Source organism: Anolis carolinensis, chromosome 1 (genome assembly GCF_035594765.1).
Source record: "Anolis carolinensis isolate JA03-04 chromosome 1, rAnoCar3.1.pri, whole genome shotgun sequence".
NCBI lineage: Eukaryota > Metazoa > Chordata > Lepidosauria > Squamata > Dactyloidae > Anolis > Anolis carolinensis.
In genome coordinates, this window is record NC_085841.1 from 157,018,326 (window position 1) to 157,041,070 (window position 22,745).

The 22,745-nt window shown below is 40.9% G+C and overlaps 1 protein-coding gene across 5 annotated transcripts in view; it reads right to left on the bottom strand.

Moving 5' to 3' along the window:
• Positions 1–22,042, bottom strand: part of LOC100554993 (dual specificity calcium/calmodulin-dependent 3',5'-cyclic nucleotide phosphodiesterase 1A) — a 36,616-nt gene extending 14,574 nt beyond the window's left edge. The window contains exons 1-10 of one of the 5 annotated variants that reach the window (XM_008116631.3): positions 21,761–22,041; positions 19,420–19,596; positions 16,956–17,022; positions 14,525–14,641; positions 13,232–13,372; positions 9,822–9,922; positions 8,604–8,729; positions 4,642–4,752; positions 4,402–4,522; positions 915–996 (exon numbers count right to left, since the gene is read on the bottom strand). In XM_008116631.3, the coding sequence (XP_008114838.2) occupies positions 915–996; positions 4,402–4,522; positions 4,642–4,752; positions 8,604–8,729; positions 9,822–9,922; positions 13,232–13,372; positions 14,525–14,641; positions 16,956–17,022; positions 19,420–19,596; positions 21,761–21,867 (1,150 nt within the window). In that variant the 5' untranslated portion in view covers positions 21,868–22,041. Of the gene's footprint in view, positions 1–914; positions 997–4,401; positions 4,523–4,641; positions 4,753–8,603; positions 8,730–9,821; positions 9,923–13,231; positions 13,373–14,524; positions 14,642–16,955; positions 17,023–19,419; positions 19,597–21,760 lie in introns of all 5 variants that reach the window. The other 4 variants (XM_062957082.1, XM_062957088.1, XM_062957092.1 and 1 more) reach the window with 4 other exon arrangements.
• Between the last annotated feature and the right edge of the window lie 703 nt (positions 22,043–22,745).

Below are 22,745 nucleotides of genomic sequence, written 5' to 3' on the forward strand. Positions count from 1 at the left end.
CCATATATTCCAGTTCAAAGCAGAAAATGTTGGAATTTATTCAGCTGTATGGAAGGGGGCCCAGTCTCCTCTCTCCAGCCTCAAGGCTCAACAGAAGGAGCGATTCAGTACTGTCAAAACTGAAGCTACAAATTATTTTCCTCTCCTGGTTGCAGTGCTTTTGGCTTGTGAAGGAATAAACAGAAGTGACTGGCATGCCTCTTGTTTGTGGAAGGGCTTGGGAGGGAAGTCTAGTGATATTTTTCAACTTTCATGGGGAATTGCACCCCTAACCTCTGTGGATGTGGAAGGCAATTGTAGTATTTAACATGTGTTTTTAGTTTCCTGAGGAAGTCCCAATGGAGACAAAACACTTCCAGTGTACACAGAAAATATTTCAAGATCTTACTCTAAGGGCATTCCCTTGGGAATTGGTCTTTTATCCAACATACAAATGACTCATAGTTAAGAATAAGGGTGAGACCACAGCAAATCAGAGAAATCTACCCCTCGAAAGGGAAATTTGCTCCTGAAAGAGTTATCATAGGGAAAAGGTGTCTCCACTGAAGCTTTATTGCCAATCCTTGTTTCCACAAAAAGCCACATTTTTCAAAATCCAATTATCGCAAGGACAGAAAGGGAGGTGGAATCTTCTCATCAGGGGCAGAGACAGCAAAACAAATATCACAGGGATTTTGACCCTTCCCTATGCTATCCAAAGCATGCATGCTTATCTATATATCTATATCTATATCTATCTATATCGCTGGAGTTACATTTTTTAAAAAAGTACCTGTTCCGACATCCAAACAAATTCAACTTAAGAACAAACCTATAGAACATATCTTGTTCATAATTTGGGGGCTGCCTATATTTGAATTTCAGAAACAAGAGAAATGATTCCCTCCATCACACTGCTCTTAAATGAACCTCACCTATTTGAGATTCAGCAATGTTTATAGTCTTGCGATCACAGAGGGAAGAAATTGGCAATCCCAGTGCAGCCTCCTTGTCACCCTGGAGTTGGAAGGAATGTACACAGACACAAGAGAGCTTGAATAACATTGTATATATCAATCACATATTGTTCACAAACATAGCTTAAAAGCATTAGTCCCAAATTCATCTTCCAAGAAAGAAAGAAAAACACACAAGATAAACACATATTTCCCCTGGCAGTTGGTGCTCAACTCCATTTCTAAGCCGAAGAGCCGGCGTTGTCCATAGACACCCCAAGGTCATGTGGTCGGCATGACTGCATGGAGTGCTGTTACCTTCCCACTGGAGCAGTACCTATTGATCTACTCACATTTGCATGTTTTCGAACTGCTAGGTTGGCAGAAGCTGGTGCTAATAGTAGGAGCTCACCACAAAACACATTTCAGAAAGCAAAACTTTAACATCCAACATGTCAAAATACGAAACCATGGAGATTTTAAGTACAGGCAGTCCCCGAGATACAAACATCCAACTTACAAACAGCTGGTTAAGAATGAGGGTGAGACAACAGGAAGTGAGAGAAATCTATCCTAGAAAGGGAAAGCCACTTCTGGAAGAGGTATTATAGGGAAAAGTTATCTCCACTGAAGCTTTATATTATAACCATTAATCCTTGTTTCCACAACAAGCCACATTTTCAAAATCTAATTGTCACAGGGACAGAAAGTGAGGTCAAATTTGGCTGGAGTTACACTTTAAAAATGTACCTGTTCTTCTGACTCAAAAACAAATACAACATAAGAACAAACCTACAGAACCCATTTTGTTTATAACTTGGAACTGCCTGTACTAGCAAGGAACATTTGATCTTGGTTTCATGTACTGGTTAGTAAATTAACATGAAACTAAGCTCTATTTGATAATGGACAATGACAATTTAATGAAATTAACCAAAGCATTGACACGAAGCCTACAGAGAACATTCTGGACTCATTTCAGCTTTTTAAAAAATCCATGGTGTGTTAACTGAGCATTATAACACTCAAAGCACCTCTCTGATATAGATACACTATAATTTGTAATATGAAAGGCTAATGGTTATATTACTAATTATGTACATATCCTTGTGAGAATGCCACCTTAGCTTAGAATTTGTAATAAATCTATCAAATCTATTGAGGGCCTCATTTATACTGATACTATAATGCAGCTTTGAGATGACTCAAAGCCATATTGACCACAAAATGCATGCCACCAATGCGCACTGCAGCTCACATTTAAAGGTATATTTATTTACTAATCTTATTCCCCAACCCTAGCATAGCAGCTCTATTTTAAAAAAAAGACTTCTTTATTTAAAGACATAATTTTCCTTGGATTATGTAACAGATATCCGTACTTTCAGATAATTTTGAGATTTTGATTAGGAAGTAATGGTTGCTTATTGAAGGACTAGTCTCATGGTGGGAGATTGTTTATGGTTCTTGCTTTTTTGGGGTTTTTTAGGGTTATTGTTCAAAAAGAATTAATATAATCAGCCTTGCATACTGAATTCTATATAGCAGATGAGATTACTTCTTTTCATGCAGTGGGATGACAAAGCTAGTGGGAAGATTTGCTTCATCTACTATTGCCCAGATAATTGGCTGGAGTTTGCAAGTAAGCTACATGCATCTTTGTCTGACGAGTAATGCATCTTTATAAATTGTACTACCAGCTTCATGTAGTTGCTGCCATAATAGACCTATAGAATTATAAGGAATTAATCCAAATTTATCACAAAATCATGTGGAGCACTCTAAGGGAAGTTTGGTTTTCTTGTCTCAAACCTTTACTTGTTTGCACCACAAATACATGGGTTGGATATTTATTTCCTCAAATGAGCTTTTAAACAGCATTTTCAAATGTGCTTGATTTTTCTGTTGGGTGTTACTCTTTATGCCAAAATGTTAATGATACCTGTTCACCCTTAAAATAGTGCAGAAAGAATCTTACAATGTATAGATGTGGCAACTGTTATATAAATAGGTGATTGTCTAACAGAGGATAATATGCACCTATCCCAAGCTTATTTTAGCTGCAAAAGGGCCTATTATTTAGCAGGAATGTTTGTTCTGATGGGTTCTAACTGGCAGAAATACACGGGTTGGGTATGCAGCATAGCAGGGAAGACCTGTCCCACTTGCTTTATATTGGATTTCACCTGCAATAAAATTGGCAGGTTTGTAACAGTATCATTAGCTAGATTAGTTGCTTTGTTAAATGTATTAAAGATTAAAGCCCATCTGCATCTCCAGCTGGGTACAAATCCCTTCCATCATTCCTTTCCTGAAGCGGGTTAAATCCTTGTACCGGCAGGACTGCTGATTTGAAGGTTGGGTTGCTGACCTGAAGGTTGCTGTTTCGAATCCAACCCGGGGAGAGCGTGGATGAGCTCCCTCTATCAGCTCCAGTTCCATGCAGGGACATGAGAGAAGCCTCCCACAAAGACGGTAAAAAAAAAAAATCAAAACATCCGAGCATCCCCTGGGCAACGTCCTTGCAGATGGCCAATTCTCTCACACCTGAAGCAACTTGCAGTTTCTCAAGTTGCTCCTGACATGGAAAAAAAAATCACTCGCTTTTTAAAGACTACTCTTGAGAAGCAGTGTGGTATGGCACAAGCACTAGCCAGGATAACTGGTGACAAGGGATATTGAGAGGGCTATGCTTTGTTTACCCCTGGTATAGCAGCTATCATGTGGAATTTTGACCAGGGAAACGGTGTCCCTGCAATTCCCTGCCCAGCCCTCAAGGTCAGTGGCCCTGGGGGCATGTCGCAAACATTTGTTTGTAGCTTTATAGTGGAACCAGCGCTCAGTGGGTTGAAGCACTGGATCTTTCCAGTTTCTAGTTGATGATGTTCTGACATCAACTCTCCTGGCTTTATTGTTTTCAGTGACCATGTGGTGAACACATATGAAGTTTTATCAGCAAGGTTTAGTCCAGGCATGGGCAAACTTTGGCCCTCCATATTTTTTAGACTTCAACTCCCACAATTCCTAACAGACAATAAGCTGGCTGGAATTTAATGCCAGCCACAGATGCAGGCAAAATGTTGGGAGAAAATGCTGCTAGAACACAGCCATACAGCCCAGAAATTGCACAACATTCCAGTGATTCCAGCCGTGAAAGCCTTTGACAATATAAATACCAATATATTCAGTTTTTATCAATGTTGTTAAACATGTCATGATTTCAACAGGTGGACAAATCCAATCAGTCGATAAAAGCGAATTTACTGACCAAACAATTAAAGCTGTTTGCTTATTGAAATGAAGATTTTGACATTCTTGCACGACTGTCTTTCACTCAAGTTCTTTTCAATAAACATTGATAAAACTAATTGTAGAAAAGAAAATAGCCAAATAACTGGAAGAACAACTCAAATGCCGAGGAATGGCTTTATGATGCGTTTCCTAATGCAATTTTTGTAAAAGGCACCTGATTAAAGAATTCTTCCATTACTGCTTCTGACCATTTTTGGTGCAAGTGCCAGGGCTTTGCTGGATGACTTATGTCAGCGGCATGTACAATCATAGCCATGACTTTGTCTTTGTGTATCCTATCAAATGAAGGACATTATCTGGTTATCTCAGCAAAAACAACCATTTTACTGAAATATACTTTACAATTCTTAATCCCCGCCCAAGTCACCCACTCCCCTACTCCCCAATAACCAACCTTTTCACTTGCTGCTCATTTTGTAGAATGCGTTTCATACAATTCATGTGGTGGAAATGCTGTGTCATATCTGTGGCTAAAATCATCTCAATGACCAGGTGGCGTAACTCTCTGAAAACAAACAGATCCATACTTTGTTTAAGATATTCTCTAAACAAGGATTTTCAAATGTTTTGCCATCCTTTCATGTGCCATATCTTTGTGCTGCCTGATATCCTGCAAAAGAATCTGCACACCCTGAAGCACTGATCTCCTTAACATATTAATCCCCTTTATTCCATCTGTTTTGTCAATTCTTATTCTGTTTATGTGGGTCAGTAAAATGCTGCTGAATGACGGGATTATTCAGATGAGGGGAACACGTTTAACTAAAAGGAGTAACATTCAAAGGCTGTTGCAAGGGCATACTGCCCATATCAGAAGTGGAGAAATACTTATTTATGTATTTATTTATTTATTTATTTATCGTATCAGAAGCAAACCGAGGGTACAAGTTGTAATGTATTTGAAAAACACATTTTAAAAACTTGGCATTTTTCTTTGACCAGTAGCTGACCGCTTGGAGTGCCTCTGGTGTTGCTATAAGAAGGTCCTCCATTGTGCATGTGGCAGGGCTCAGGCTGCATTGTAGCAGCTGTTCTGTGGTTTGCTCTCCTCCACACTTAGATGGTGTGGAATCCACATTGTAGCCCAATTTCTTAAGATTGGTTCTGCAGCTCATGGTCCCAGAGTACAGTCTCTTCAGTGCCTTCCAAGTCACCCAGTCTTCAGTGTGCCCAGGAGGGAGTCTCTCATCCAACATCAGCCACTGATTCAGGTTCAGGTTTTAGCCTGCCACTTTTAGACTCTCACTTGCTGAAGTGTTCCTGCGAGTATCTCTAGATCGGAGAAAATTATTTCTTGATCTAAGGCATTGGCGTGCTGGCTGATACCCGAACAGGGGATGGGCTGGAGACAGGCATGCAGCCAGCTTCACCCCCCCCCCCCCCCGAAATTCTCAGGGTGGTCCGCAAGAAGGCCTTACTGGTACGTGGCACAGTGGCGGTGCACTCTCTTTGCACCTGTGCATTGAAGTCTTGCCACACTGGTGGCTGGGAGCGGAGTGCGTTGAGTCCATTGGCTAGGGTAGATCCTCTCTCACTCAGACTCAGCCCCACCCCCCCCCCCCACCCCCGAATTAAAATCCTGGCTACGGGCCTGGCTGGAGATGTCAATGCCTTGGTCCTTTCATTGCTGGCTGCTACTCCCCGGCAGATGTCAGGTGGTACAATGCCAGCCAAACAGTATAATTTCTCCAGTGGTGTGGAACATAGACATTCTGTGATAATGCGGCATGTCTCATTAAGAGCCACATCCACAGTTTTAACGTGGTGAGATGTATTCCACACTAGGCATGCGTATTCAGAAGCAGAGTAGCAAAGCGCAAGGGCAGATGTCTTCACTGTGTCTGGTTGTGATCCCCAGGTTGTGCCAGTCAGCTTTCGTATGATATTATTTCTGGCACCCACTTTTTGCTTGATAGTCAAGGTAGAAATGGTTGATTTAACATACAATTGCCTAGTGTCATATTAAGAGTTCTTGTTGAGTTTACTTTTCTTTCTCTCTTTTTGTAGAGCTCTGTGTTCGCTTTGGGGACAATGATAGAGGGCCTAAAAAGTAGGAGGAAGTGCAGTGATGGACCAAAAGGACAGGATGTGCTCACCCCTGAGTGTAAAACACAAGGGGGATGTGTGCAGTGGTGGCTCCTCATTCCCCCTTCCTCAGTGATGTGCCAGAAAAGTGAAGAAGGGCTTGAATGCAAGGAATGGCAAACCTGCCTCAAGCCAAGCTGAATTTGTTGAATATTTCAACATGGCTCAGAGGGAGGTAGGGAACACATTTTTTCAACTATCATATTGTAGAGCTTTCATATCACTTGACCGGCCAGATTAAATCTAGATTCTATGCATTCTAACTAACTAGGGTAATTAGCTAGCCTAGGTTGTCAGATTTCAAGCAAACAGGGGCAGAGTAGGATCACAGAATCATAGAGCTTTAAGTGACCCCAAGGACCATCCAGTCCAACCCCCTGCCATGCAGGAAAACATAATCAAAGCACTCGTGACAGATGGCCATCCAGCCACTGCTTAAAAACCTCCCAAGAAGGAGTCTCTGCCACTGTCCAAGGCAGCATATTCCACTGCTGAATTTTTCTCCTTGTTGAACTTCAATGCATACTGAGGCCAAAAAATAAATAAAAATGAAATGCACCAATATAGGATGGGTGACACCTGGCTAGAAAACAGTTCACGAGAAAGGGATCTAGGAGTATTAAGTAGACCACAGGCTCAACATGAGCCAATAATGTGATGCAGCAGCTGAAAAAGCCAATTCTGGGAACCGCAATTCAAGAGGGATATTGACAAACTGGAAGGTGTACAGAGGAGGGCGACTAAAATGATCAAAGGTCTGGGAACCAAACCCTATGAGGAGTGGCTTAAAGAACTGGGGATGTTTAGCCTATAGAAGAGTCATCTGAGAGTGGACACGATAGCCATTGAAAGGATGTCACGTTGAGGAAAGGGCAACCTTGTTTTCTACTACTCTGGGGACTAGGACTCAGAGCAGTGGGTTCAAATTGCAGGAAAAGAGATTCCTGCAAAAACATCCATCCTGTTGATAAAAGCCTGTCGACAGTTGAATATGCTGCCATGGAGGGTGATGGAGTCTCCTTCTCCGGAGGTTTTTAAACATCGGCTGGATGGCCAACTATTGAGAGAACTTTGATTCTTAAGTTACTCTACAAGTTTGTTATATATTTTTTAAGTCAACACTGATATATGAATAGCCTCCACATCATAAGGCTTTCCTGTCAAGATTGAAGGTTTGCCGTTACCTTCTTCTAAGAGCTTGGGACTTGCCCAGAGATACTCAGTGAATGTCTGCGGCTGAATAGGGATTCCAAACTTGGACTTCCAGAGTCCATGTCCCACCTTCAGACCACTACACCATACCTGCTGTCAAGTTAGGGGCCGGGCTGTGGCGCAGCTGTTGAGCAGCTGCCTTAAATCACTCTGACCATGAGGTCATGAGTTCGAGGCCAGCCCGTGGCGGGGTGAGCACCCGTCAATTAAAAATAAAAAATAGCCCCTGCTCGTTGCTGACCTAGCAACCCGAAAGATAGTTGCATCTATCAAGTAGGAGATAAGGTACCACTAATAAAAGTGGGGAGGCAAGATTAACTAATTTACGACCTGGTATGAGGAAGTGCCGTCAGTGTGGATGATGAAGCAGCTGCTCCCCCCTGTGGCCAGAATCGAACATCCCCTCAGAAGAAAGTTAACTTGCCTCTGCGTGTGTGTCTCTCAGTCTCTGTTTGATGTGTTTATGGGCATTGAATGTTTGCCCTATGTGTGTTATAATGTGATCCGCCCTGAGTCCCCTTCGGGGTGAGAAGGGCGGAATATAAATACTGTAAATAAATAAATAAAAAGTCTATCAGGTATCAGTCACAAATTTTGCTTGCCTGCTTATCTGGCTATATTTACAACCTCATCAGACAGGGTTAATTTAGTGTTCTAGGATTGGGGATTAGGGGTGTCCCCAATTGGGGATGGAGCTCCATGCTGGACATCACACAATGTCATATGATTTCCAGCTGAGGCCTCGTCCCCAACTGGGGTAAAAGCATCATTGGATGCTTCCCTCATAGCACAGGAGGCTCTCCATGTTGTGCTGGCTCCATGTGATAGGAAAGGCTTCGCCAAGAGGGAGTTGCATGCAGGGTGACAGATTTTCCCTGTTGCCCCTCTCTTTTCTCCCAGATGGCAGGCCTATAGTTGTGTTTGTCATTTATAACTTAGAAGGGGTTAGTAAATCCTCTGACCAATTCATACTTTCTTCAGGTCTCCAAGTGGGTGACTGTACTGATTAGTGACAAGACTGCCACCAATTTAACATCAACATTCCTCATATTGTCTTACCTCCATTCTTCTGCAGTTAAATTGACTAAAATGTTCATTTCATCACTTTGCATAAGATGGTAAACAGCACTCACATGATGATTTTCAAGAACAGATTTGTCATTATATAAAATAGCAGTTTCTGACCTAGTATAAAATCAACAAAATGTCCATGTTAACTTTTAATTTAGAAGGGAATCTTTAGGTCTTCCAGCACAGCTCTGCGGTCAGCTTCCGCACTGGATGATCCAGAGATTCCTTAGAGAGTACAATTTAATCAAAGCCATGAATAATCAAATCTTCAAAAGTCAAACCCACAAGTATTATGCCCATGTTTCAGAATAGTAGCTTTCCAACAGTGTTTGGAGAAATGTCCTCTGTACAAGGACTGCAGCCGAGGGAAGTGAGAAACAACACCCGGCACTTAGTGTAGCTCCTTTCACTGTGAGCTGTTTGCTTATCTGTGTAAATACACAGATTGCAAGCATATTACCAGAGGCAGATTTATTTTATTGCCTTTATGTAAGCCATTAAAGAGACCTTTTGTCAGAAGAAACAAAATTTTGGAGGCAGTTATTTAAAATTAACTCATTATCATGAGATTCCCTGGGAGTTCATTAAGCTCTCTCAGTATGATCTGAGAAAAGCATTTTTCCCAGAAAAGACCATTTCCTAAGTTTGATCTGCTCTGATGTGGATTTCGTTTGCAGCCCAAGTGTTGGGTGAGATGTGATTTGACCATAAGATCACAGTGGTGTATCAGGTGAATGGAGAATATATCTCTGGGGAACTCCAGAACGCTATGCAGTGTTCCATGCCCGATAGGTTCGAGGCAGAAAAGGTTCTCGGAAAGAATAACAATATTGCCTCAGCATATAAGATGTTCTACAAAGGGGGCGCTCAAGTTACCAAGTGGCTTTCTTTTCTTGCTAACACATCTATTACTTCAGCTTATGGTAAGCACCACACTTTCATGCCTCTTTCGTGTTATTCAGGTTTGCTTGTCCCCATAGTCTTCCTTCCTCACAAACTCAGAAATACTTCAGGATGTCTTTTGGGGTTTGATGCTGAACATGAAGATGCACAAAGTGAATCAGCTCAGAAATACAAGCACATACATGTTAATGCAGAATGATATCTGGTTAAATGTAATAAAATTAGGTACAGGATCACAGTCTAAGGCACTCCAGCCTCTCCTAGCCACACTAGAATATGATAGGGCTGGCACAGAAGCTTTACCTTGTCGCAACATGGAAATGGTTTGTGGTCCCAGGGTGGTCATAATCATGGATTGAGGTGCCGAAAATGAATGCTAGTATCTCCAGGTCTGTGAACCAGTGCTGGTGAGAAAAATGAAAACCAGTCATGTTGAGTATGCTGCTAATTTTAGGGCAACTTAGCATGAAGATGTGGGAGATCTGCATAGGATCACTTATGGTTAAAAAAACATTAACAGTTGGATTGAGACTGTGCAGTAACTGGATCATCATTTGTCTGGAGTGTAGCAGTCATTGGGTTAAGTCTTCTTCCGGCAGTGCCATAATCCAGGAAATCTATCAATAATAATCATAATCATCATAATCATCATAATCATCTTCATTTACATTCCGCTTTATCTCCCTGGGGGGACTCAGAGTGGATTACAGTACACATATAAAGCAAACATTCAATGCCTTTTCAACAATGAACAAAAACGATGCTCAACTCTGGCTATAGGGAAGTGCTCTTGTTCCATTTTTCATGCTGAGGAGCCTGCTATCCATAGACATCTCTGATCTTTTTGCCAGCATGTCTGCATGGGACGCCCTTTTAGCTTCCCGCCAAGGCAGTACCTATTGATCTACTCGCATTTCATGTTTTGAACTGCTAGGTTGACAGAAGCTAGGGCTGACATCGAGAGCTCACCCTAACTCTTGAGCTCTCCTAAAACAACTCCTGAAACATTTATCATGCGTATCACATGATATTTCTCTTAATGTGGAAAAGGTGTCTCAACTGAAGCTTTATCCACAACAAATCACATTTTTTTTTCAAAATCCAATTATCATGGGGATAAAAAGTGGGGTGAAATCTTCTCAACAGGGACAGAGACCTCAAAATCACCACTACAGGGGTGCTGACCCTTCCCTATGCTATCCATAGCTTGCATATATGTGTGGCTGTGTGTGTATCTGTATCTGGAGTTACACTTTAAAAATGTTCTTGTTCATAATTTGGGACTGGCTGTATCTGAATTTCAGAAACAAGAGAAATGGTTCCCCCATCACACTGCTCTTAAATGAACCTCACCGATTTTAGATTCAGCAATATGTGTGAGTGTGTGGCTGGAATTACACTTTAAAATGTACCTATTCCAACTTACATACAAATTCAACTTAACAAATCCACAGAACCAATCTTGGATTGCTGTGAGTTTTCTGAGCTGTATGGCTATGTTCCAGACCTCACAACCTCTGAGGATGCCTGCCATAAATGTGGGCAAAACGTCAGGAGAGAATGCCTGTGGAACATGACCACACAGCCTGGAAAACTCACAGCAACCCAGTGATTCCGACCCTGAAAGCTTCAACAATACATTGAACCAATCTTGTTCTTACCATGGGGATTGCCTGTGTTTAGATTGTGCTTTGCCTGCATGGCAGGGGGTTGGACTTCATGACCCAAGTGGTTTCTTCCAGGTCTGCAATTCTATGATTCTGTGAGATGGCTTTAAGATTGCTTTGGGCTGAGAGTAGAACGACATCATGTGAAAGTGTTTTTATTCTTGTCTAGGGAGCAGATTACAGATGGTGTGATAATCTCTAAAGTGGTTGTTTCCCTTTAAAGAATTCAAGAGAATCTCTCCAATAATTTCATATCTGCTGGTCAAATTAAATTTATCCACCACCTGGGCCACAAGGATAAATTGTAATTTCTAAAGCAAATTACTTGAATCGTGGGATGATAGCAAAAAAATGTATAAATATATGGGTTTTTTATTGTGTCAGAAGTGACTTGAGAGCATCCTGCAAGTCGCTTCTGGTGTGAGAGAATTGGCCGTCTACAGAGACGTTGCCCAGGGGACACCTGGATGTGTTGCTGGGAGGCTTCTCTCATGTCCCCGCAAGCTAGAGCTGACAGATGGGAGATCACCCCATCTTGCGGATTCTGGCAACCTTCAGATCAGCAATCCAACCTTCAGGTCAGCAGTCCAGCCGGCACAAGAGTTTAACCCATTGTGCCACCGTGGCTCCCAATAAATGGGTAACAAAGCACCAGTGGGTTACTTTCAAATGGAAAACTGACTATGGTCAAGTTTACCTCTGCCAGGTGATCTTTTTTCTGGGTAGTTCTTGAGTTTAGAGGCAAAAGCTTCAAACAGAATAGGAAACCAAAGGAGGACAACCAAGAAGCTAGGGGAGGCTGGAATGGAGTATGGAGCCATTTGGTGCTTTTAGTGTATTTTGGGACAGTGTGGGAAGAAAAAAATGGAAGGAGCTGATCCCATGGTCAATTGGATTTTCTTTGTGGGTCTGTAGATAGTTTGCAGGTTGTGCTTCTTCATCAGTTTGCCTATGCGGTCAGTGGTTCCCTTGATATATGGTAAGAACACCTTTCCTCTGGGTGGATCTTTGTCTTGACTCTCATGGCTTGCTCTTGGCCTTGCAGCTCTTCTGATGTCCATGGTGGACTATCCATTGGCCTGTAGAACCCAGTTTAGGTGGTTTAGTTCACCTTGGAGGAGGTGAGGTTCGCAGAAAATCCAACAAATGCTACGGTCAGCGAAGGACAAGAGGGATCCTCTCTCCTGCAGGAGTCTACCGGATACCATGCAGCTGTGGACAAGTATACATAGGGAGCGCCCAAACAAGAGTCAAAGAACATGAAAGGCACTGCAGACTAAGTCAACCAGAGAAATCAGCCATAGCAGAGCACTTGATGAACCAGCCTGGACACAGTATATTATTTGAGAACACAGAAATGCTGGACCATTCCAACAACTATCATGTCAGACTACACCGAGAAGCCATTGAAATCCACAAGCATGTGGACAACTTCAACAGAAAGGAAGAAACTATGAAAATGAACAAAATCTGGCTACCAGTATTTAAAAACTCTAAAATCAAAACAGTAGATGGGAACCAACACTCTGAGGGCAGAGAAGCCCCAAGGACAGCTAATGACTGGACAAAGGATGCCCCCCAGGCAAGAGACAAAACCTTTCCAATGCTAATTAGGGTGATTAACTGAAACATTAATGCTGGCTTCCCAGTGACAAAGGACTCTTGCCACACCCTGGACTCTCCACAGATATATATTCTTTCCTTTCCTTACCTAAGTTTATCCATACCTCACAACCTCTGAGGATGCCTGCCATAGATGTGGGTGAAATGTCAGGAGAGAATACTTCTGGAACATGGCCAAACAGCCCGAAAGACATACAACAACTCTGTGATCCTGGCCATGAAAGCCTTCAACAACACATTGAACATCACATATGTCTCTAAAATAAATTTGGTAGCTATTTATACCTCAGAATCCCCTCAGATGAGAAAATCTAGGACTGTCAGATACTTTTTTCTTATCTGGGTTGGGTGGGACTCTGATGTATAAACATCTACCTTGCCATTACTTTTGTCAGATCATTCTCTCAAGGCAATATGTCTTACCATGATTCCAGTATGAAGCAAAATGGTGTGTACAGTTTGAGTGACATCTGTGGCATGCACTGAATTGTGATACGTATTTTGGTATTTGTTGTAACCAGCTTCCAGAGCACTTGTAAATGAAATCAGGCAAGCAATAGGAATCTGTAAAAGGCAAGAAACAAATACAAGCAGAGTATCAATGCCTTTTCAAACAAACCTTCCAAAGGAAATATTATTTTCATCACAGTTCTTTCTCCTAGCCTCCAAACAGTGTCCCAAATCTGTAAAGAGATTAATGAAACTGCTAATTACCCCAAAATATCAGACGCCCTTATATCATTATCCTGCTTTATGTCTAAATTGTACAGTTTATGCTATCACAGTAGACACATACTATTTGTGGAGAGGGGCATGATAGGTTTATGCTCTTTGCTCCCTGTTATAAGTGGTGCTTTTTATTTTATAGCTGTTCATAATTTCTTCTAACCCATTGGAGAGAAAAGACTATATATCTTGCCAGGCTATTGATATGAATTATTGGAGTGTTTCTGTAGACATTGCTTTATGGGAAAATGAATTTATTTGATTCTGGATTATATTGCACAAGACTAACAAACCGGTATTGCAACTAGAGCATCCCTTCCCTGCTATTAACACGTAAAACTTATTAATAGCTCCTAGTCCCACAGTGTTCCCATCACTTACCTTGTGTGATTGGTCCCTTCTGCTCCTGTGACTTCATGATGACAATTTTTTTTATCGTGTCAGAAGCAACTTGAGAACATACTGCAAGTTACTTCTGGTGTGAGAGATTTGGCTGTCTACAGAGATGTTGCCCAGAGGATGCTTGGATGCATTATCAACCTGCTGGGAGGTTTTCCTCCTTCAACCCACCTCCACCCCCATAAAATCGAGTATCCTTCTTTCTCTAGCACCCCCTAGTGGCCTCTATCTGGATAATGGAACAGTACCTAATTTAAAAATTAAGGAACAGTAGTAGTGCAGCAAGGATGTGCAAAAGTACAGTCAAGAGATCACGAATTGGTGAATTGGCAGAATTGTGCTACCAAAGAGAAGTGTGTTATCAAAGGTGTTCAACATGGTATCTGCTATCAACAATAACAGGACTGTAGTGGAATAGTGAGCGTATGTGATTAACAATTCACACTTGCCATGCTTCTTTCTTTAACCCCCACCCAAAACACTCTTATTTATTTCTTTTATTTTTTATCCTACCTTTCTTTTGAAATAGTGAGTTCGAGGCACCTAACAATAAAAAGCTACTAAGACTTGACCTGGAGTTAAGATACTCACCTTGAATTGGCTCAGAAGATTATATTTGCTTAACAGCTCACACATCAGATATTTCAAGCTGTGTCCTTGACTCACTTCATTTAAGGCAAACACATCAAACCCCCATTTATCAACTTCCTGTTGGCAAGGAGCAAATCTATATATATAAAAGAGTGATGGCATCACTGCGACCCACAAAACAACAAAACTACAGGCCCCCCAACCTCGAAATTTGACAACACAACCCATCATCCACGCCTCTAGGTTGATACAACAAAAAGAAAAGAAAAATAAAGTTCTAATTAGAGAGAGAGGAATAATTGCTTTTATCCAATTGCTGCCAGTTAGAAGGCTAAGCTCCTCCAACTTGGTCTCCTAGCAACCCAATAAAAAATAATAAAAAACACTAAAAAAATAATACAATAAAATACTATAATAACAGAAAATAACTAAAAATAATACAAGAAAATAATAAAATATAATAAATAAAATATAACTTACAATAAAATTAATTAAAAAAAATGCAAATAACGTCAAATAAAAATTACACAACAATTTTTAACCAATACCACCACCACTTTGCCACAGCAACGCGTGGCCGGGCACAGCTAGTATATATATAAATTACATATACAAGCAATTCTGTTTGTAAAACTGTGTTAGATGAATAAAAAAAATCTGGTACTATCCCAATATCTGGGCGAACACCACAAGGGGGTGCTAGAGCAAGAAGGATAGTCCATTTTACAGGGATTGAAGGTGGGTTTTCCTGTTATTCCCCCACCCATCATGGAAACAACACTCATTTAAGAAATGGGAAGTGGAGAATAAGTGGGGGAATAAGCAGCAAAAATGATGGAAATGGTTCCCCCCCCCCCGTCAACTCCCCCCCCCCAAAAGAATAGACCATCCTTCTCTCTCTAGCGCCCTCTTGTGGCCTCCACCTGGATAATGGAACAGTACTGAAAATATAAATACAAATACTTTAATTACCTAGTGGTAGATTTCATAGTAATGAATATACCTGTGGCAAACTATTCCAATTACGTAATTTGAACAAAATCAATACTATTACTCTGCTGTACAGCTGCTTTTATATCATGGTCTGCTACCCTAAACAAGTGATGCCATGTAGAAGGTGTAGTCTATTAGGTGCTCAAAGCATCTTTGTGGTTTCCTCTGAGCATGATCTCACAGTCATAAGACTTGACCTTTATGGGTCCAAAAACACAATATTCCTGAAACTGGAAAACAAATTCTAAACCACTGCTATGAAATCATCTTTAAAGCAAATGTATACAGAAAAGGTGATTTCATACCACGCTGATGGGATTTGCTTTGGACTTACTATAACATTCTGCCAGCAGCAAAATCTGAATATTTTTATCTTAACCTTATACTGCTGTTTGAAGGTAATGCAAACAGCCTACTAATTGCATTATGAGAACAAAGCAAATTTCAGCTCACATTGTGGAAATGATTTCTGTTTCTAGTGCCTTGATATGCTGCAAATTGGAGTTTCAATCCAGATGAAGGGGTTTTTTTTCCTTCAAATGATGCCCTGAGAGCCAGATTTGGACAAAAACTATCTGGAAGCTGCACGCAGCCTACAGGCTGTACTTTCTCCAGCTGCTACCTTCAAGCTATGGGTATAGGATGCTATGAATCATACCATATATACTCGAGTATAAGCTGAGTTTTTTAGCCCTTTTTAGGGCTGAAAAAGTCCCTCTTGGCTTATACTTAAGAGAGTCCTGGCCGGCTTACATTCCGGATGGCTTATACTCAAGTATATAGATAATCAGAATTCGACAGTCTTATCTTATTAAAGTCTTAAATTACAGTTTTATGTAAATATTCAAAAACATTTAACATATTGATGCCTCAATTAATGTAATTTTATTAGTATCTATTTTTATTTTTGAAATTTACCAGTAGCTGCTGCATTTCCCACCCTCATCTTATACTAAAGTCAATACATTTTCCCTGGTTTTTATGGTAAAATTAGGAGCTTCGTCTTATATTCGGGTCAGCTTATATGCGAATATATATGGTAAATGAATTTTGAGTTCACATTTGCGTTCCATCTCCAAGATATCCCATTATGCATGTATGTGAAAAAAAAGGTTTTCCAAAATCTGGAAGAAGAAAAAAACCCAATCCCCCAAAATTGTGGTTCCAAGCATTTCGGATAAGGGATACTTAACTTGTATATATAATGAGACATAGTATAGGTTGAGTATCTCTTATTATGCTAAATATTTTTATTTAAGGGGGATAACAGATACTGAATCTGTACAATCTCTTCTATTTCAAATAAACTTTACCATAACCACACTGAAACAGGTTATTTTGATTCTCCACGCTGTTTAGGCGAACTAAAGGCTATATTAGAATTCTTCCTTTATAAAGTTTTGAAATGAAACTATTTTATTTCAGAAACAGATTTCACCTTGAGCGCTTCTGTGACTTCTAATGGATAAGCTAATCCAACTGGGCTAGTAGCTGTATGGAACTTCCTAAGAAAAATAATAGAAAATATATGTTAAGCTTCTTTAAAAAGCAAAAGTATAAAAAGCATTCCATCAAGTTAAACTACTATTCATTTCAAAAAGATTTTCTAAAAGCTGACACATATTTTATGTTGATGCAAGAAAGAATGTGTGGTCTTAAAAATATAAATAAAGGATAAGGGAAAAACAAACACATTTTTTCATCCTTATTAGTCTTTTATGCACTGTTCCATTATCCAAGGGGAGGGCACTAGGGGGCGCTAGAGAGAGAAGGATGGTCCATTTTACAAGGATGGAGGGTGGATTGAAGGAGTAAAACTATTTCCCCGTTTTCCTGTTATCCCCCTACTTATGTCCCTATTGTGGAAACAACCTTCATTTATGAAATGGGATGTGTGGAGGGGAAGTAACCACCAAAAACGGGGGAAATGGTTTTCCACCTTCAACACCCCCCCTCCGTAAAATGGACTGTCCTTCTCTCTCTAGCACCCTATAGTAGCCTCCGCCCAGATTATGAAACTGTGCCATCTTTTACATTACTCTATCCAGAAACTTTTTTCTAAGTTATTTTTTGTAAGTATCCTGGGCAAATGTCATCTCATTAAATCAGTAAGTCTCTTTCAGTTTGAATAGTGAAAGAAGACAGTAGGAACACTGGCTTGTGGAACCTGCATGCTCTGGAATTGTCCTGCTTTGGAAGTGATAATCCATCTTAACTCTCCATCATCCCACTTTTCCACAGGCTTTTAAAATGTCCCAGACTCTCTCTTCCCACCCCCTCTTTGTCCTCAGCTTACTTCAATTACTGCAATCTGAGGCTAAAGTGTAAAAGGTGTTTGTATTTTATTAATCTAGTAAGTGGGAGCAGAGAGGGACCTAAATCTTTCTCTTCCCAGTAGACTCAGGCAAGAGCAAACTGGAGCTGCCTCTCCTAATTTATGTGTTCTTCGTCATTAATACGTTTTGCCATCCTGACCACATTCTGATGTTACTTGACCAGATTAAGCAACAGTATTTTCCAACTTCTTACTGTTCCATTATCCGGGTGGATTCCTAAAGGGGACCTAGACAGAAAAGGATAGTCCATTTTACTAGGGGGTGTTAAAGGTGAAAACAATTTCTCTCATTTTTGCTGCTTATTTACTCTCCCCCCTTCCAATATCATAAACAATGGTTGTTTCTACGATGGTGACATGGGTGGGGGGAATAACAGGAAAACAAGGGGAAATGGTTTAACTCCTTCAACCCACTCTCCACCTCCATAAAATGGACTACCCTTCTCTGTTTTGTGCCCCCTTGTGGCCTTCGCCTGGATAACGGAACAGTACCTAAAACGTTTTTTCAGTCTTTGCTTGCAAGGATCTTTCTAATTCACTCCTTGCTTTGCATTTATAAAATCATTGAGTCTTGAAGGTGATTGCGCACTTTTTTAAAAAAAAAACACCTCATTTTACTCTATCCAACTGTGAAATGTGAGCATTGCAAATAAGTGTGTTGCTCTGCTTTGCAGGGCTTGGGATAGGGTTGGAGTCTTTTTTGCTAGCAGGTGGACCTTTGCAGTCAACAATGTTTAAAGGCTTTGGAAAGTCATTGTCGTTGTTGTTATTTATACCCTGCTTTATCTCCTCAAAGAGGACTCAAAGTTTCATGGGTCATAAGTCTTCCTCCATACAGTTGCCAGTTGCCCAAGATCTTGGGTATGTTGTGATGCAAGGCAGGCAGAAGCAGAGAAGGCCACAGGATCCATCACAATTTGACTCTGTTAGTGCCTCTTACCGGAAAAATCAAGAAGAGATTGGTCCCACTGCCTCCCCTTGTTTGTGGTTTTATATTGGACAAATATGTGTGGAGATTGGAAAGTGAGAGAGTTCATAGAGATATGTGAAGTTTCCCAACAGTTTGAGTTATGTTGATTTTTTACTTTTACCAATCATCATCAGCATATTTTTACCTTGCTGTCAGCTGCCTTGAGTCCCATACTGGGGGAAAGTAGAATAACAAACAAGCCAAAATTTATAGTCTTAGGGTTAGCTTTGGCATTCATCGTCAATTCTGTCAAGCATTTGTTGCCCCCGGTGGTGTAGCGGCAGGTTAAACCGCTGAGCTGTTGAGTTTGCTGACCGAAAGGTCAGCAGTTCAAATCCGGGGAGCAGGGTGAGCTCCCACTGTTACCCCAAGCTTTTGCCAAACTAGCAGTTTGAAAACATGTAAATATGAGTAGATCAATATGTACAGCTCTGGCGGAACGGTAATGGCACTCCATGCAGTCATGCTGGTCACATGACTTTCGAGGTGTTTACGGACAATGCTGGCTCTTCAGCTTAGAAATGGAGATGAGCACCAACCCCCAGAGTCGGACAGACTAGACTTAACACCAGGGGAAAACCTTTACCATTACCTTACCTTTCTACAAAAACTCCTGTCTGGACAGCATATGCAACAGTGCGGACACTAGCTGCATCCTCAGCTTTGTGTGCCTCTTGCTGACTTGTAAAGGTAATAGTCAACCACTCTTGAACGTCCACAGGCATTGAATCCCACTGGATTTTAGACATTTCATCTTCACTATTCAAAAGGCACCTGCAAGGGATTATACTGAAATCATTTATATCCCACTTCCAAAGTATCTAACAAAAAAGAAAGGAAGTAGCCACTGATTTTTGATTGAGCAGAGTGTTTATTTTTTGAGTTGGGAGGGACGTGTTACTTTTATGCATAAGTGCCTCAAATAGAAACATCTATGCATTGTCTATGCAGTCAGGATCTGTTGGTCTATTTCCCTTGGATTCTACTGCTTCTATCAGAATAAGACATCTCCAGATTGCTTCTGGAGCTTCACTATACACCCTAAAAATCATCTGGGATGCAGATAGAGGGAATGAGGAAAACAATCCTGATTTTGCTATGACCTGATAGAGTAGTATAGCATTGGATCAAATCATTTGTGCCCTTGTGGTATGAATCTGATGCATACTGAAAATGCATTTATTGTGGGGTGTAATGGTTCAAAAGCAGTTATCTTCCATGATGTCCAAAGACTGAGTAAGGCAGGAAATACGATAAATTTTTGGACTCCGTAAGGTTGGTACCACATAATATACATTTGTAAATGAGAGTTTGACCTGATTGAAAGTGTTTTAATAAATTAATTGTACATTTCCATTCCCACCTAGCTGGGTCTGAGTGAAAAGGCAGACAGTTCTCTCTATTAAATCAGACGAGGTCCCTTCTACACTGCTACATAAAATCCAGATTATCTGATTTGAACTGGTTTATATGGCAGTGTAGAAGAGCTCTGAGATTTAAAAGGGCCTCTTGGGCCCACTGCCATATAATCCAGATTATCAAAGCAGATAATCCACATTATCTGCCTTGATTATATGAGTCTACACTGCCATATGATTCAATTCAAAGCAGATAATCTGGATTGTATATGGAAGTGTAGAAGGGCCTGAGACAAATCTCAGTGAGCACATCCTGTGAGAGGCCTGCCATAAGTGGGAAATGACTTGAAGGAACATAACTGCAGCAACATAATAGAAGAACAAAAATCTTCTGCCGAATTAATCAAGGATACACATTCAGTCTATTAAAAATTGAAAACGGATGACTGTAGCCAGTTAATATATTCTGCATTTCAATGATATAACCTTCAAAGAATTGGACAGCATGAACAATGTGGACAACAGAGGGGCAGGTTCTTGTCAGAGAATGGCCAGTATCCTAAATGATATTAGCATAGTGTAAACACTGCTCACAGATTTACACTAGCATTGTGCAATTCCCAGCTCTGCACAAGACGCACATAGGCCTGGACAGCTGTGATGTGCAAGAACTCTACATGCACAACTTCTAGTACCGTCACTGAAATGTGTGGCCTCTGCACAATATCTCAATAATCACTTCATAACTGTAACCCAATGTACACTTGAGTAAGTCCCTGGACTTTATCACATTAGGGAATACTCTGTTTCTGAGACTGTTTGAGAATGATTTTGATCATGTCCCATCACGTGACATTTGCACCATCCGGTCAGTATTCTGTTGGAATTCATCTGCAAAGTATCGTAGAAACAGATTATTTGCAGATGGAATTCTAATTGTATTTTTAAAATTTTTTGTCTGCATCCCATCAGCAGCGATACTTTTTAAAAGGTCATAGAGTGATGTAGGGCTTCAAATTACAGGAAAGGAGATTCCACCTGAACATCAGGAAGAACTTCCTCACTGTGAGAGCTGTTCAACAGTGGAACTATCTGCCCTGGACTGTGGTGGAGGCTTTTAAGCAGAGGCTAGATGGCCATCTGTTGGGGGTGCTTTAAATGTGATTTCCTGCTTCTTGTCAGGGGGTTGGACTGGATGGCCCATGAGGTCTCTTCCAATTCTACTATTCTATGATTCTAGGGGGGTCTTTTGAATGGATTGGGGGGAGCCAGCCTGCCGTGGTGTGATGAGTCAAAGCTCAGTATTTTCAAATCACAAAAATCATAATAATCAGGTGTGATGAGGAGAGTATGCATCCCGTCTCAATACAGTACACATCCAGTCCTAAAAAACATGGGGTGCATACTGATATAAAAGGATTATACCCCAATGTGATAAAGTCCCCTAATAGGATACCAGCCATCATTTCCGCATCATATAGCGCACTACATCAATGAGAGTGACCAGAAGGGCAAGATTCTGAACAATGGCTGGTGATTTTTCCCTGTCCTCTGATCTGAAGAAATGATGCTGTACTTACAATATATTAGAAGAAAGTTTCTTTTTGTTTCTTTGCATAGAGGTTTTTGATTTGGCTGAACTGCTGCTTGTTCTCACACCAGTCTTCTCCCTTTTATCCTGTGTCATAATTACAGCTGTCTTTTGCTTTACTAAACCTTGATGTTACTATCTTCAATTATTGCAGTATTTTGCTACATTTAGAATTAAGCTGACTAATGTTACCTATTCCTATGTGAATGTCATTCTTACAAATTACTTGTTGATACAAGCTGAGTGAAAAAAGCCAAGTCCTTTCATAGGCATTATGATGTCATTCTGATGTAACTGCTAACCACAGTTGGGCTGCCTCTGCTTATTTCTTGCTGGCTTCTCATACCTTCTGCAAAAACTGTGTCCCTCTCATGGCAAATCACTAGCAGGGGTGGCATTAAAAGGCACCTGCAGAGTTACCTGGCCTGTGTTTCCTCTTCCTCCCTATGCCCTCTCTATATAAGTGAAATCTGACAGCAGCAAGGAAAGATCATCATATTTATCCCCCACTGCAACCCACATGAACGACAGGAGATGAAAAATACGGTAGCTACACCATTTGCAAGAGTCCACTGCAATACGGATTTTCTGATTTCCTTGTGTGCATCTGTCAACTTCCTTGGGACACATCTTGCACAGGCATTCTTCAAGTGCAACTGTTTCAGTCTTTTGCACACACTTGTTTCCCCAATGCCCAGTTGGAGTGACATTTCTTTAACAGTTGTGCCTTTATCAGTCTTAACCTTGTCATTTATGCACCCCATATTGTTAGTTGTCTGTGCAGTATGAAGTCTGCTGTTTTGTGGAGCAACCTGAATATTGATTGGCATACTCTTTTTTACCAGATATCCTACACACCCAGCAACTAACAGCACTACGAACTATGCTGGGCGCTTCCAGACAGGGCTTAAACCCACACCAAAGCAGGTTTAAGAAACCTCCTTCGGTGTGAGTACCCACCCCCAAAAACAGGC